The sequence below is a fragment of the Artemia sp. Qi Xiang Cuo genome, chromosome 5 (assembly GCF_049724085.1).
Source record: "Artemia sp. Qi Xiang Cuo chromosome 5, ASM4972408v1, whole genome shotgun sequence".
NCBI lineage: Eukaryota > Metazoa > Arthropoda > Branchiopoda > Anostraca > Artemiidae > Artemia > Artemia sp. Qi Xiang Cuo.
The window spans coordinates 37422304-37436272 of NC_142798.1; the positions used below are offsets into that span (position 1 = coordinate 37422304).

Below are 13969 nucleotides of genomic sequence, written 5' to 3' on the forward strand. Positions count from 1 at the left end.
AAACCTGAACACATATTTTAACCCTAAAAGTGGCAGATTCTCCACAATTGACCTAAAAATTGTGTCATAAAATTTTTTGAACAAAATCTACATAAAAAAAATTGATAGTCTATGTACTGACCACTTTGCTATAGTTTGCTCCTAAATGAACCTGCTGAAACTTTATCTCATACCTCCAAATATATGAACACTAAAGCAAATTGGTCTATGTTCCAAAATAAGCTAAATGATGAAATTACAAGTTTCACCCAAAGTTCTTGCATTTCTAACACAACAGTTGACACACATGCTGAAGCCTTGACATCTTTACTAGTAAATACAGCTAATCATGCTATCCCCAAGACAACACCTAAGAAAACATTCCCTAAACAAATTCATAAAGCATGGTGGACAAATGAGTGCCTAAATAAATGGAGGATAAAAAAGGCAGCTAGGACAGAATTCATAAAAAACCATCACCTATTACATACTTAAAAAAATTACAAGCAGAATCTAATCTAAAAAGGACTATAATAGATGCTAAATATAAATACTGGAATAATTTTGCGAATAATCTCTCCAGAGAAACTCACGAGCCAATTTTACATAAAGTCATAAGCCACATCTGTGGGAAAAAGACTTCCCCCAACCCACTCCTGTATGAGCTTATACATAATAATACCCATTATGACAATGATAATGGTAAAGCTAACCTATTTGCAACTCTTTTTGTTAATAAGCTAACATCAAAATAATCAAAGCAAACTGTCCACAATTCCTATGAACCCAAGTTACCAACCACGCCCAGGATCCAAGTACATAACCCATCCATTTTCAATCCAGGAATTGAATAATGCAATACATCATATTAGGACCAAAACTAGCAGCAGTTATGACAATATACACCCTACATGGATAAAGAATCTCACACCTTCATACAAACAAGAACTGCTAAATTGTTATAATCATGCTTGGGCATCTTCTAGGTTCCCCAATATATGGAAATGTTCGTCCCTCATACCAATACTAAGTAAAAATAAACCAACAGATAACCCTGAGTCTTATAGGCCCATAATGATTATAGCTATGATGGGGACAATATTGAAGAAAATGATATATCAAAGACTCTTCTGGTTTGTTGAAAAAAATATTATTATCCCACACACTCAAACTGGATTCAGGAAACACCACTCCTCAACAGATGCTTTCATTTTGCTAACAAATGCAATAAATGAATCTTTCTCAAAAAATAATTTCCTAGTGGCAGCTTTCCTAGATTTTGAAGGGGCATATGATAATGTGAACCACCAAATCCTTTTAAATAAACTTGCAAACCTTGGAGTACCCCCTAAGCTAGTATCCTTTATTAAATCGTTCATAGAAGTGCGAAGTTTCATTGTTTGTGTTGGTTCAGCCTCTTCACCCCAAAAGACAATAACCAAAGGCCTACCTCAGGGAGCAGTCCTCAGTTGCCTCCTATTTGCCCTATATCTCTGGGACATGAACCTACCTCAAACGAATCTACAATATGCTGATGATCTGGTGCTATGGTCATCTGGCAACACCTTTCAGATAGCACAGTCAAATCTGCAAAAGTCACTTTTCCAGTTCGAAAAATTCTCTCAACATTCAGATTTACCCATTGCACCCATCAAGTCAAAAATAATCCAATTTCACCGGAAGCGAAACCACGTTAATGCAAAACTAACTCTAAATAAAACAACTATTCCAGAAGATAATAATATTAATTACCTAGGTCTCATGCTTGACCAAAAACTTAATTTTCACCTCCACATTTCAAACACAATAAAAAAATGCTATAGAAAAACAAACATACTAAAAAGACTTCTTTCCACACCCTGGGGTTGTAAGGAGAAAACCTTATTCCAGTTTTATAAATCACATATAAGACCCCATATTGACTATGGGATCATCGTCTATGGTGCATGTGCAAAGACCCAGATGCAAAAAATTGAAACAACACAAAAAGATATAATACGTCTCACATTTGGTCTTAGGAAACCCACAAGCACCAAGTTTCTGCTTATGGAGAGTGGATTAACAACAATAAGGGAGAGACGTATCTTTCTCTTGACAAAACATCTTACAAAAATTGAATCAAATAGCTCACACACATTACATAATTGGTTAAGAAATCCAGCTATGTATAGAGGTATTGCAGATGAGTATGCCAATATTCAAAAGAAGTTCCCTGTACCTGCAAATTCTATTGCACCTACTTTCCCCCAATCCCCTCCATGGAATTGGTCATTTCCCATAATAAATACTGAATTTTCAAAATGGAATAAAGATGTAACCCCCATTGAAAATTTTGTCCAGAAAAAATTTGCAGAACTTAATACAATTACCTATAAAAATCACTTCCAAATATTTGTTGAAGGGTCAAAAATGAATGAGAAGGTTGCAAGTGGTGTTTTCCTTCCTCACCTGAAAATTGCAATGGGTGAGAGATTATTTAATAATTTATCTATAATGTCTGCTGAGTTAAATGCCATAATCATGGCATTAGAACACCTTAAGCAAAACCAACCTTTGATTGCAAATTCGAATAATATTATCATCTATTCCGACTCTTTATCAAGCCTTGAGTTGCTGGCCTCAGCTCCTCAATATTAGTTGGACATTGACACTTATCATTGTCTCAGTATTATTGATAATCTTGCTTCAAGTGGCATACAAACTTATTTTCAGTATATTCCTAGCCACTCTGGCATAAGTGGTAATCATCAGGTTGATGAAATAGCTAAAAATGCTATAAATATTGACCAGCCAAGTGGGAGACCAATCCCAATTAGAGATATTTTCCGATGGAGGCTATCAGATATTAATTTTAATAAGATTAATCCAATCATTTCCCCCTTTCCCAATAAGTATCTTTCTAAAATCTATCATAGAATTCGTTCTGGAACAAATGAACTAAATTTCCTTGCATTCTCATATAAGCTTTCTAATTCAAGTGGTTCAATTCCCCTGTCCCCTCTTTGCAGGCATTGTAATATGAATAATGAAATAATTGACCATTGCCTATTTGCATGTAATATGCTGACGTCTGCACAACATACCTTACTTTGTAAACTGTTAAAATACTTCAAACACCACAAAATCTCACTATCAGCCAATAGCTTAGCCAACTATACCTGCACACAGAGCACAGAAATCGATATCTATCATCTTATATTTGAACTCCTTGAGTCAAAAGATCTACTGAAATATATCTGAGAATATCTAATAAATAAGTTACAACCAAGACAGTAGCTCTGTAGCCCACAGAGTGAAGCAAAAAGAAGAGGGCTAAATAGTACCAACTGAATAGCCCGCCTGCTGTGAATTAGAAGAAGAAGAAGCAGAAATTAGTATAAGTTGGGTGCAAAACCCCTATGCCTTCCCAAGGCCAGAACAAAATTTGCACTTTACTGAAAAAATATAAATGTTTTTAGTTTTATAACTTTAATAAATCAAATTATATAATCATTTTGATTACTAAATATCAGGATATGTATATTAAACTGACAATGCACATTCATTTGTATTTTTTCAGTAAAGGGCAAATTTTGTTCTGGCCTTGGGAAGGAGGGGGGTTAGTTGCCCTCCAGTCACTTTCTACTATTCAAAATGGTAGTATCCCTTTGAATTTCAAATCGAATGAGCCCTTTTTCAAGTTTCTACAACAAAGATTTCAATAAAAACCTTATATGCCACTGGGCATAACTTAAAACCCTTGCCCTGAGGGTTGTGGGGGAGTGTCCTCCTCAAAAACAAATTTTCTATCTGGAAATCAACTACACTGAACAAAATGGTCATCTCAAAATTTTAATTGGATTTGTTTTGGGGAATAATGGGCGTGGGGGGGGGCTAGTTGCCCTACAATCACTTTTGACTATTAAAAAGGGTACTAGCCCTTTGAATTTCCAATCGAATGAGCCTGTTTTGAAGTTTCTATGACAACGCCTAATATAAAAACCTTATATGCCCCCAGGGTATAACTCAAAACCCTTGCCCCAAGGGTTGTGGGGTAGTGTCCTTCTCAAAACAAATTTTCTATCTGGAAATCAACTACGCTAAACAAAATGGCTATCTCAAATTTTGATTGGATGTGTTTTGGGGAATGATGGGCGTGGGGGGGGGCTGGTTGCCCTTCAATTACTTTCGACTATTAATAAGGGCTCTAGAACTCTCAATCTCCAATCGAATGAGCCCCTTTTGAAGTTTCTAAGACAACCCCTTCCATATGAAGTGCCCTTCTTTAAAGGAAAAAAAAAATAATACATAGTCCATTGTGACAACATCGTTCTTATATGCCCTCAGTGCATAACTGAAAACCCTTGCCCGAGGGTAGTGGGGGAGTCTCCTCCTCAAAAACATATATTCTATCTGGAAATCAACTACCCTGAACAAAATGACTATCTCAAAATTTTGATTAGATGTGTTTGGGGGAATGATGGGCGTGGGGGGCTAGTTGCACTCCAATCACTTTTGACTATTAAAAAGGGCACTAGCCCTTTGAATTTCCAATCGCATTAGCCTTTTTTGAAGTTTCTAATACAACGCCTTCTATAAAAATCTTATATGCCCCCAGGGCATAACTTAAAACCCTTGCCCAGAGGGTTGTGGAGGAATGTCCTCCTCAAAAACACATTTTCTATGTGGTAATCAACTACGCTGAACAAAATTGCTATGTCGAAATTTTGATTGGATGTGTTTGGGGGAATGATGGGCGTGGGGGGGGCTAGTTGCCCTCCAATCCCTTTTGACTATTAAAAAGGGCCCTAGAACTCTTGATTTCCAATCGAATAAGCCTCTTTTGAAGTCTCTACGACGAGCCCTTCCAAATGAAGTGCCCTGCTGTAAAGGCAAAAAATAATAAAGGATACATTGTGCCAACATTGTTCTTATATGCCCTCAGGGTATAACTTAAAACCCTTGCCCTGAGGGTTGTGGGGGAGTGTCCTTCTCAAAAAGGTATTTTCTATCTGGAAATCAACTACGCTGAACCAAATGGCTATCTCAAAACTTTGATTGGATGTGTTTGGGGAATGATGGGGGGGGGGGGGCTAGTTGCCCTCCAATCACTTTCGACTATTGAAAAGGGCACTAGCCACTCCAATTTCTAATTAAATGAGCCCTTTTCGAGGTTTCTATGACAACTCCTTTGATACGAAGTGCCCAGGTATGGAAAGAAAAAAAACAAACAAAAAAAAACACATTTTGCCCACATTGCTCTTTACTTAGGCAGTGCTAGCGCGCTGCCTAAGATTAGCAATAGCTCTCAAGTTTTTCAGCACTTATACCAAGTGGAATTTAATTCAAAATGTTGTGCTAGCAGTTGTAGGGTATATTATTGAATGGATATAAATATATTAATTCCAACATTATAGACAATTCCCTTAAATGCATATAATAGCAATTAGCCGAGCATGACTGAATCTAAAGTTTATACTTTCTTATATAATTCAGGTAAAGTTCTTGATAAGGGGCTGTTTGATATCTTGGAAAATAGATGAGTTATGAGAATGGTACTTTCAGGAATGCATTCAGAGTCTAAATTACACTTTGGATAGGTGATTTCAACCTCCATACTCTAAGCCTTCCTTATTTTTTAGGCATAGTAAATTACATGAAAGTCAGATTTAGGCTAACTGTCCCAACCTCGGAAAAACTAGGCTCTGATCTTTTAATAATAATTAGTCTTTTACCCTTGCAGCACATCAGTCACCATTGCAGGAGAATGTCATGGAATCATAGATATATCTGGTACGTCTTTAAGACTTGTAGATAGTTCTATAAGTAGTGTTTCCATTTGTGATAGTACTAGTGAAGTTGGCTCTACAATATATAGAAACTGAATTGTATGTTAGTGCTAGATTGGATAACAGATATTATGAACCCATATTGGATACCATTTTTTTTTTAAATAATGTGATTCTGGATCTAGCAAAGCTAATGATGAAAGTAGTATTATTGAGGGACTTATGGTGCTTTATAGTCATGTAGACTGTATTACTACGAAGATGAATGAAATTAAGGCGGTGATGTCAACAAGGCATGAAGTAAGTGTTTTTGCCTTCACTGAGGTGACACCAAAACATACTACATTTGCTCTTACTGATATACAAATTCAAGTACCTGGGTTTGAGCTACTCACCAATCTGTCAAAGCCATATGGTAGATGGATAGCAGTCTACGTCAGATTTCCACTCTAGGCCAGAGCTCTTAAAGTTAATTCAGATTACGAACCTTGGGTTGAGCAAATGTGGATGAAGATTTTGCTGCAAAGTCTCCCTGTAGTCATAGGCTGTTTTTATAGAAGTCCCAGCTCCCCTTGTCAGACAAGTTCCCTTCTAGCAATTGCATATTCTGTTAATAATGTGATGAAGCAATATTGTAAGAACATTCTTATTGTTGGAGATTTTAATTTACTGGAACTACAGTGAATTGATGGGTTTGGAACCACCATTTGGAGCAAGTGACCATGTTGCAATTACTTGTAGGCTTAGGTTGTACCCACAAAAGGATAATTGGATTTAGCATGTGTACACAAATTACAACCAGGTTAGACAAGAGTTGGCACACTAGGATTGGTGATTCAATGGTTTTAAGAATATAGAGGAGGCTTGGCTCAAAATGAAAAGGGTTTTAACTAAAGCAATAAAAAAACACACAGTAATTTCCTGGAAAATAAGACCCAAAACCCTACCATTTATCACTCGTGATGTCAAGCAAGCTGTGCGTAAAAAGAAGAAGTATTGGAGCAAATACAAAAGTAACCCTTCCCATGCAAACTATGAGAAATTTGAACAAACCCAAAATAAAAATAGGTATCTCATGAGAAAACTTACAACAGAATATGAAGAGGGATTGGCATTTGATTTAAAATCTAACCCTAAGAGATTTTGGAAGCATGCTTCAGCTTGGAAACCAGGGAGACAGTCAGTTATGGGACTATTTGTGAATGGTAATACAGTTAGTACCCTGAAAGATAGCCTATAGCAGCTGAATTGAGTTGTCAATTTAAGTCAGTGTTCATGTCTCCAGACAATGTCCCCCTACCTGAGGCACCAGAATATTCTGTTGAGGAGCATATGCATAAGATAACTGTGGTTGCCTCTGATGTGGAGAGTTGACTGAAGCAGCTTAATCCTAATAAATCTGTTGGCCCTGATGAAGTTCATCCACAAGTATTGAAAAAAGCTCATGCAGAAATAGCCCTTCCCACTACAAACATGTTTCAGAAGTCTCTTGATGCTAAGTAGATTCCTCAGGATTGGCAGAATGCTAACATTACACCTGTAAACAAAGGGGGTAGCCACAACAGCGTTTCCAATGATCAACCCATTAGTCTTACATCTGTAGCTGGTAAAATCTTAGAAGGAATTGAGAATGCTCACATTGTTGGACACCTGACCACTAATGAGCTGCTCAGTGATAGTCAGCATGACTTCAGACATGGATGCTTGGTTGAGACTAATTTAATTGATGTGTATGATTATATTACTGAGCATTTAGATCAAGCAGTCCTTGTCAACTTGGTTCTATTGGATTTCGCAAAAACCTTTGATAAAGTATGTTACTGTCAACTAAGGACCAAGTTATTTGCAATTGGAATACATAATGTAATTGTAGAGTGGGTGCTTCAGTTTCTTTCTGGGAGAAAGCAAAGGGTGAAAATATTTGGAAAAAATGGACTGGTATTTTTTTCAGAAGAAGTGGAAGTATTAAGTGGAGTGTCCCAGGGAACCATATTGGGATCAACACTGTTTAATAATTATATTAATGACGCACCAACCAGAGTCAAAAATAAAGTAAGTCTTTAGGCTAACGACTTCAAACTCATTGGACCTGTTGATACAACTATTAACAGAGTCTCTATGCATAATGACCTTTTGGTGCTTTACCAGTGGGCAACTTTGTGGAGACTTGAATTCAATGCAAACAAATGTTGAATAATCCACATTGGAAAGAATAACGAGAAATGTCTTTATCATATGTTAGGAATGGACGGATCAAGACACTCTATGATCTTGTCTGAAGTGGAGAGAGACTAGGGGGTCATAGTTGATAAAGAATTATAATTCAGTATGCACACACAGACAGCTGTAGCCAAAGCACTGTAAACCCTTGGCATTATAAAAAGAACAATCACTAGTAGGTCACCTATGGTGATGACTAAATTATATAAGGCATTGGTCAGGCGTAATTTGGAGTTTGGCATGTGTGTTGCTAGCCCTGTCTATAAAGGTGAGAATGACCTTTGGGTACTTTCCCAGTGGGCAACTTTGTCGAGGCTTGAATTCAATGTAAATAAATGTCAAACAATCCACTTTGGAAAAGAAAAATGACAAATGTCCTTATCATATGTTAGGGATGGATGGATTAAGACACACTATGATCTTGTCTGAAGTGGAGAGAGGCTTTGGGGTCATAGTTGATACAGAATTATGGTGGTCAGGCCTAATTTGGACTTTGGCTTGTGTGTTGCTAGCCCTGTCAATAAAGGTGGCCAGCAGAAGTTAGAATCAGTTCAGAGACAGGCTACAAAAGCAATTTCCAGATGCAAATATCTAAAATAATCATCCCATCTAAAGGGACATGGTTCTATTGGATTTTGCAAAAACCTTTGATAAAGTATGTCACTGTCAACTAAGGACCAAGTTATTTGCAATTGGAATACATAATGTAATTGTAGAGTGAAAGCTTCAGTTTCTTTCTGGGAGAAAGCAAAGGGTGAAAATATTTGGAAAAAATGGACTGGTATTTTTTTCAGAAGAAGTGGAAGTATTAAGTGGAGTGCCCCAGGGAACCATCTTGGGACCAACACTATTCAATATTTATATTAATTATGCACCAACCACAGTCAAAAATAAAGTAAGTCTTTATGCTAATGACTCCAAACTCATTGGACCTGTTGATACCCCCAATAAGAGAGCCTCTATGCATAATGACCTTTGGGTACTTTCCCAGTGGGCAACTTTGTGGAGGCTTGAATTCAATGTAAATAAATGTCAACAATCCACGTTGGAAAGAAAAATGACAAGTGCCCTTATCATATGTTAGGGATGGACGGATTAAGACACACTATGATCTTGTCTGAAGTGGAGAGAGGCTTTGGGGTCATAGTTGATACAGAATTAAAATTCAGTATGCACACACAGACAGCTGTAGCCAAAGCACTCTAAACCATTGGCATTATAAAATGAACAATCACTAGTAGGTCACCTATGGTGATGACTAAATTATATAAGGCATTGGTCAGGCCTAATTTGGAGTTTGGCATGTGTGTTGCTAGGCCTGTCAATTAAAGGTGTCCAGCAGAAGTTAGAATCAGTTCAGAGACAGGCTACGAAAGCAATTCCCAGATGCAAATATCTAAACTACTCATCCCATCTGAAGAGACTGAAACTCCTCACTCTGGTCTACAGACATAAAAGAGGTGATATTATTATGACACATAAGCTCCTGAATTCTAACTTTCCACTAAATAAGCAATTTCAACTTGACCAATCTGCCAGAAATAGGGGACACAGCTGGAAACTATATCAGAAGAGAGCTGCCACTAGACCGCGCAATAACTTCTTCATTAATAAAATAGTGAGTTTGTGGAATTTGCTCACCAAAGAAGCGGTCAGTACCCCCCGAACTGCTGCCTTTAAAAGAGCTGTTGATAGAGAATGGTCATCAAAGCTGTGGTGAACTGAATGGGATGCCATTGAGACGTCCAACCATCGTCATCACTAACCAGCGATTCTACAGGATTTAATCCTTATTTTGCTGGACAATGCAATCTAAGGTAAATTTTGGTTTGAGTCAACTTTTCTTTAATTCTAGCCTAGGTTTAGAAAACATGATTCTAATGATTTAAATAGGATTTCAAGCCACATTGAGATTTTTTTTCAAATATAAAACATGGTTTTCCAACTTCTTTAAAACCTTATAAACCTGGATTTAGCAATGTTATGTGGTCAAAACACTTTCCTTTGGTTTTTGGCAAGCTGAAGAATTATTTGTGAGATTTTCATTTCTATAACACAAAGTTTATGCAAGTTTAGCAAGGCTATTGCCCTTTAGAGAGGAAATGGGGGGTGGGAGATACTTTAAAAGATCTTCCCAGGGCATGGTTAAGGTTCTGGGAACATTCCTGAAAGTTTCATTCACCTAACTTAACTATTTTCCCAGATAGCAAAGACCTCCTGATCTATAATTATACCATAGTTCAAGACTAGCATATAGGCCTAATTTGAAAATTCAAGACATCAGTTATAATTTGCAATATGGAACAAATTTTGTTAAAAAAATTAACCATCATTAATTATTATTGTTATGCAGAATGCACCTGCTATGTCCAAGACTAGAGTTGTATTTTCAGGACTCTGGGTTTGAAGTGTGTTTTGAGCAGGTTCAACAAATATCAATTTCAGGTTCTCCATGTTTAACCCAGCCAAACTTTAAAGTATTTTGATCTCACAAGTTTCTAGCATGTTGGACATGGGTTCTTAAAAATTGTAACATGCCAGAATAGCATGGTTGAACATGGTTTCTCAAAAGACCCAAAGCTGTGTTGAATACAGCACTCAAATGATAATCTGCACAGTTTGTGTTGAGCTCTGTGTAGGATGTGTGTGGCCTGAAAGCAGAGCTTAGGCTCTATTGTTAGCTATCAGTGTATTTAAAATAGGTAGCACTGTTTACAGGAAAAACATTCAAATTAATGAGCTACTTGTGCAGAAAGCTTAGGCAAATCTGAACTGAAAAAATCAAGTTTTTACGTGGTATAATAAGAGTTTTTATAGTGGATTAAGTGTCAATTTAGTGATTAAGTGGCTGAGTACAAGGGTATTACCCAGGGGTTTTAACCTAGTTGTTAACCTGGCAATGTAATATATTGAGTATTTCCTGGGATATTGGACAGACATCATTTTGCAATCAATGCACATAGTCTATTTTGATTTAATTTTATATCCCCCTAAACTTTCCATGAAATTTTTAATTTGATACCTTATTCCATTCCTGAGATATTGTATTTGTGGCATTTTGACAACCTGGATACACTTAAACTCTTTTGATTTGCTTCAATAGTAGTAGTAGTAGTAGTAGTAGTAGTAGTAGTAGTCACACAAGTAGTTACAGTTACAAGTAATCACAGTCACCATGTCAAGTGTTTGCAGTCACAGTTGCAAGTAGTTGCAGTCAAAGTTATATGGAGTCATGATCTCAGTTCCAAGCAGTGTTGTCATTTCAGGGGGGCAGTTGCCCCTCCCCCCTCATAATTTGGAGAAAAGATTATTATATTGCCCATGCACCTTATCTCCAGATGTGGACCTCTCTTGTCCCCCCCCCCACCCAAATGAAAATTCTGGAGCTACACCCCTGGTTCTAAATTGTCACAGTTGCTGTCAGAAGTAACTGGAGTTATATATGTAAGTAGTTCGGTTTTCAGTTAGTTGCTGTTTGCAAGTATTTTTTCTCATAAGTTGTCACAAATGCAAGCAGTCACAGTCATAACTCGTTGCAGTAGTATTAGTAGCAGCATGAAAGTAGCATTAGTACAAGTACAACAGTTGTTGTAGTAGCCCTGACATATTTAATATAAAACCATCAGCCATTCTAAAATATTGGTGATATGCCTTTTACATCAGTGGTTCCCAACCTTTTTCCCTCCGCGTACCCCTAATCAAGGCCCAAAAAGGTTGCATACCCTTTTCTTGAGAATCGTTTTTTTACTTTTTTCTTAACTAAAATTAGATTTTCAAAAACACAAGATTTACTGTCATATATGACAGTGCACAAAAGTGTAAAAGTACGTACAAAATCAATGAGAAACTTGAGGCTGCTTTTTAGCTCTTCTTCTTCTAATTCGCAGCAGGCGGGCTATTCAGTTGGTACTATTTAGCCCTCTTCTTTTTGCTTCACTCTGTGGGCTACAGAGCTACTGTCTTGGTTGTCTCTTATTTATTAGATATCTTTCAGTAGATCTTTTGACTCAAGGAGTTCAAATATAAGATGACAGATATCGATTTCTGTGCTCTGTGTGCAGGTATAGTTGGCTAGGCTCTTGGCTGATAGTGAGATTTTGTGGTGTTTGAAGTATTTTAACAGTTTACAAAGCAAGGCATGTTGTGCAGACGTCAGCATATTACATTCAAATAGGCAATGGTCAATTGTTTCATTATTCATATTACAATGCCTGCAAAGAGGGGACTGGGTAATTGAACCACTTGAATTAGAAAGCTTATATGAGAATGCAAGGAAATTTAGTCCATTTGTTCCAGAACGAATTCTATGATAGATTTTAGAAAGATACTTATTGGGAAAGGGGGAAAGGATAGGGTTAATCTTATTAAAATTAATATCTGATAGCCTCCATCGGAGAATATCTCTAATTGGGATTGGTCTCCCACTTGGCTGGTCAATATTTATAGCATTTTTAGCTATTTCATCAACCTGATGATTGCCACTTATGCCAGAGTGGCTAGGAATATACTGAAGATAAGTTTTTATGCCACTTGAAGCAAGATTATCAATAATACTGAGACAATGATAAGTGTCAATGTCCAACTTATATTGTGGAGCTGAGGCCAGCAACTCAAGGCTTGATAAAGAGTAGGAATAGATGATAATATTGTTCGAATTTTCAATAAAAGGTTGGTTTTGCTTAAGGTGTTCTAATGCCATGGTTATGGCATTTAACTCAGCAGACATTATAGATAAATTATTAAATAATCTCTCACCCATTGCAATGTTCAGGTGAGGAAGGAAAACACCACTTGCAACCTTCTCATTCATTTTTGACCCATCAACAAATATTTGAAAGTGATTTTTATAGGTAGTTGTATTAAGTTCTGCAAATTTTTTCTGGACAAAAGCAATGAGGGTTAAATCTTTATTCCATTTTGAAAATTCAGTATTTATTATGGGAAATGACCAATTCCTTGGAGGGAATTGGGAGAAAGTAGGTGCAATAGAATTTGCAGGTACAGGGAACTTCTTTTGAATATTGGCATACTCATTTGCAATGCCTCTATACATGACTTGATTTCTTCACCAGTTATGTAAAGCATGTGAGTTATTTGATTCAATTTTTGTAAGATGTTTTATCAAGAGAAAGCTACGTCTCTCCCTTATTGTTGTTAATCCAATCTCCATAAGCAAAAACTTGGTGCTTGTGGGTTTCCTAAGACCAGATATGAGATTTATTATATCTTTTTGTGTTGTTTCAATTTTTGGCATCTGGGTCAGTGCACATACACCATAAAAGATGAGCCCATAGTCAATATAGGGTCTTATATGTGATTTATAAAACCGGAGTAAGGTTTTTTCCTTATAACCCCAGGGTGCTGAAAGAAGTCTTTTTAGTATATTTGCTTTTCTATAGCATTTTTTTATTGTGTTTGAAATGTGGAGGTGGAAATTAAGCTAAAATATTATCAAATCTTGGCTTGATGTCACTAACGGCAATTATAAGGTCATTTTGTACACTCAGTCTGTTTCTGTGTTTGGTTTTGATCAATGATATTGCCGAAAATATCACTTCACAAAGGTAAGTGGATCCGAATGGCAACAAAACAGACGTGGCAATTTCACTTAGTTCCTTGTATTCTGCTTTCACCTCTAAGCAAAACTGGGAAACAGTTACATTTTGGAATTTCAGTTCTAAGGCGCGATCACTGGCAAGTTCGATCAGATTCTCTGTAAGCTTGTCATTAAGACCGGAGCTTGAGGTCACGTCCCCAACAAATGGATTTTGGATCCAATCCTGGGTTATATCTTGGGTCATAATTGATGGGAAATATGACAAGTTCATCTCGCAACTTAGTCAGATGCTCCCGAATACAATCACAGATTGTGTTGAGGTTATCAATTTCACTGTCGTCCACAAACTTGTCAACGGTCGATAAGACACTAACGCTGTTTCTTTGAGCCTTTTTAAGCCAGAACTCCAATTTCTTGACGAAAGCATGCATCTTCAAATTCAGGG

General features: G+C 36.9%; 2 protein-coding genes across 2 annotated transcripts in view; one reads left to right on the forward strand and one right to left on the reverse strand.

Annotated features, from left to right (window-relative positions):
* LOC148952104 (protein croquemort-like) overlaps positions 1 to 13969 on the forward strand; it is a 127321-nt gene that overhangs the window by 9811 nt on the left and 103541 nt on the right. The window lies entirely within an intron of this gene.
* LOC148952105 (SCAN domain-containing protein 3-like) lies at positions 13403 to 13795 on the reverse strand. Its single transcript, XM_089089135.1, has one exon. It carries the CDS (start codon positions 13793 to 13795, stop codon positions 13403 to 13405), a length of 393 nt encoding a protein of 130 aa, XP_088945261.1.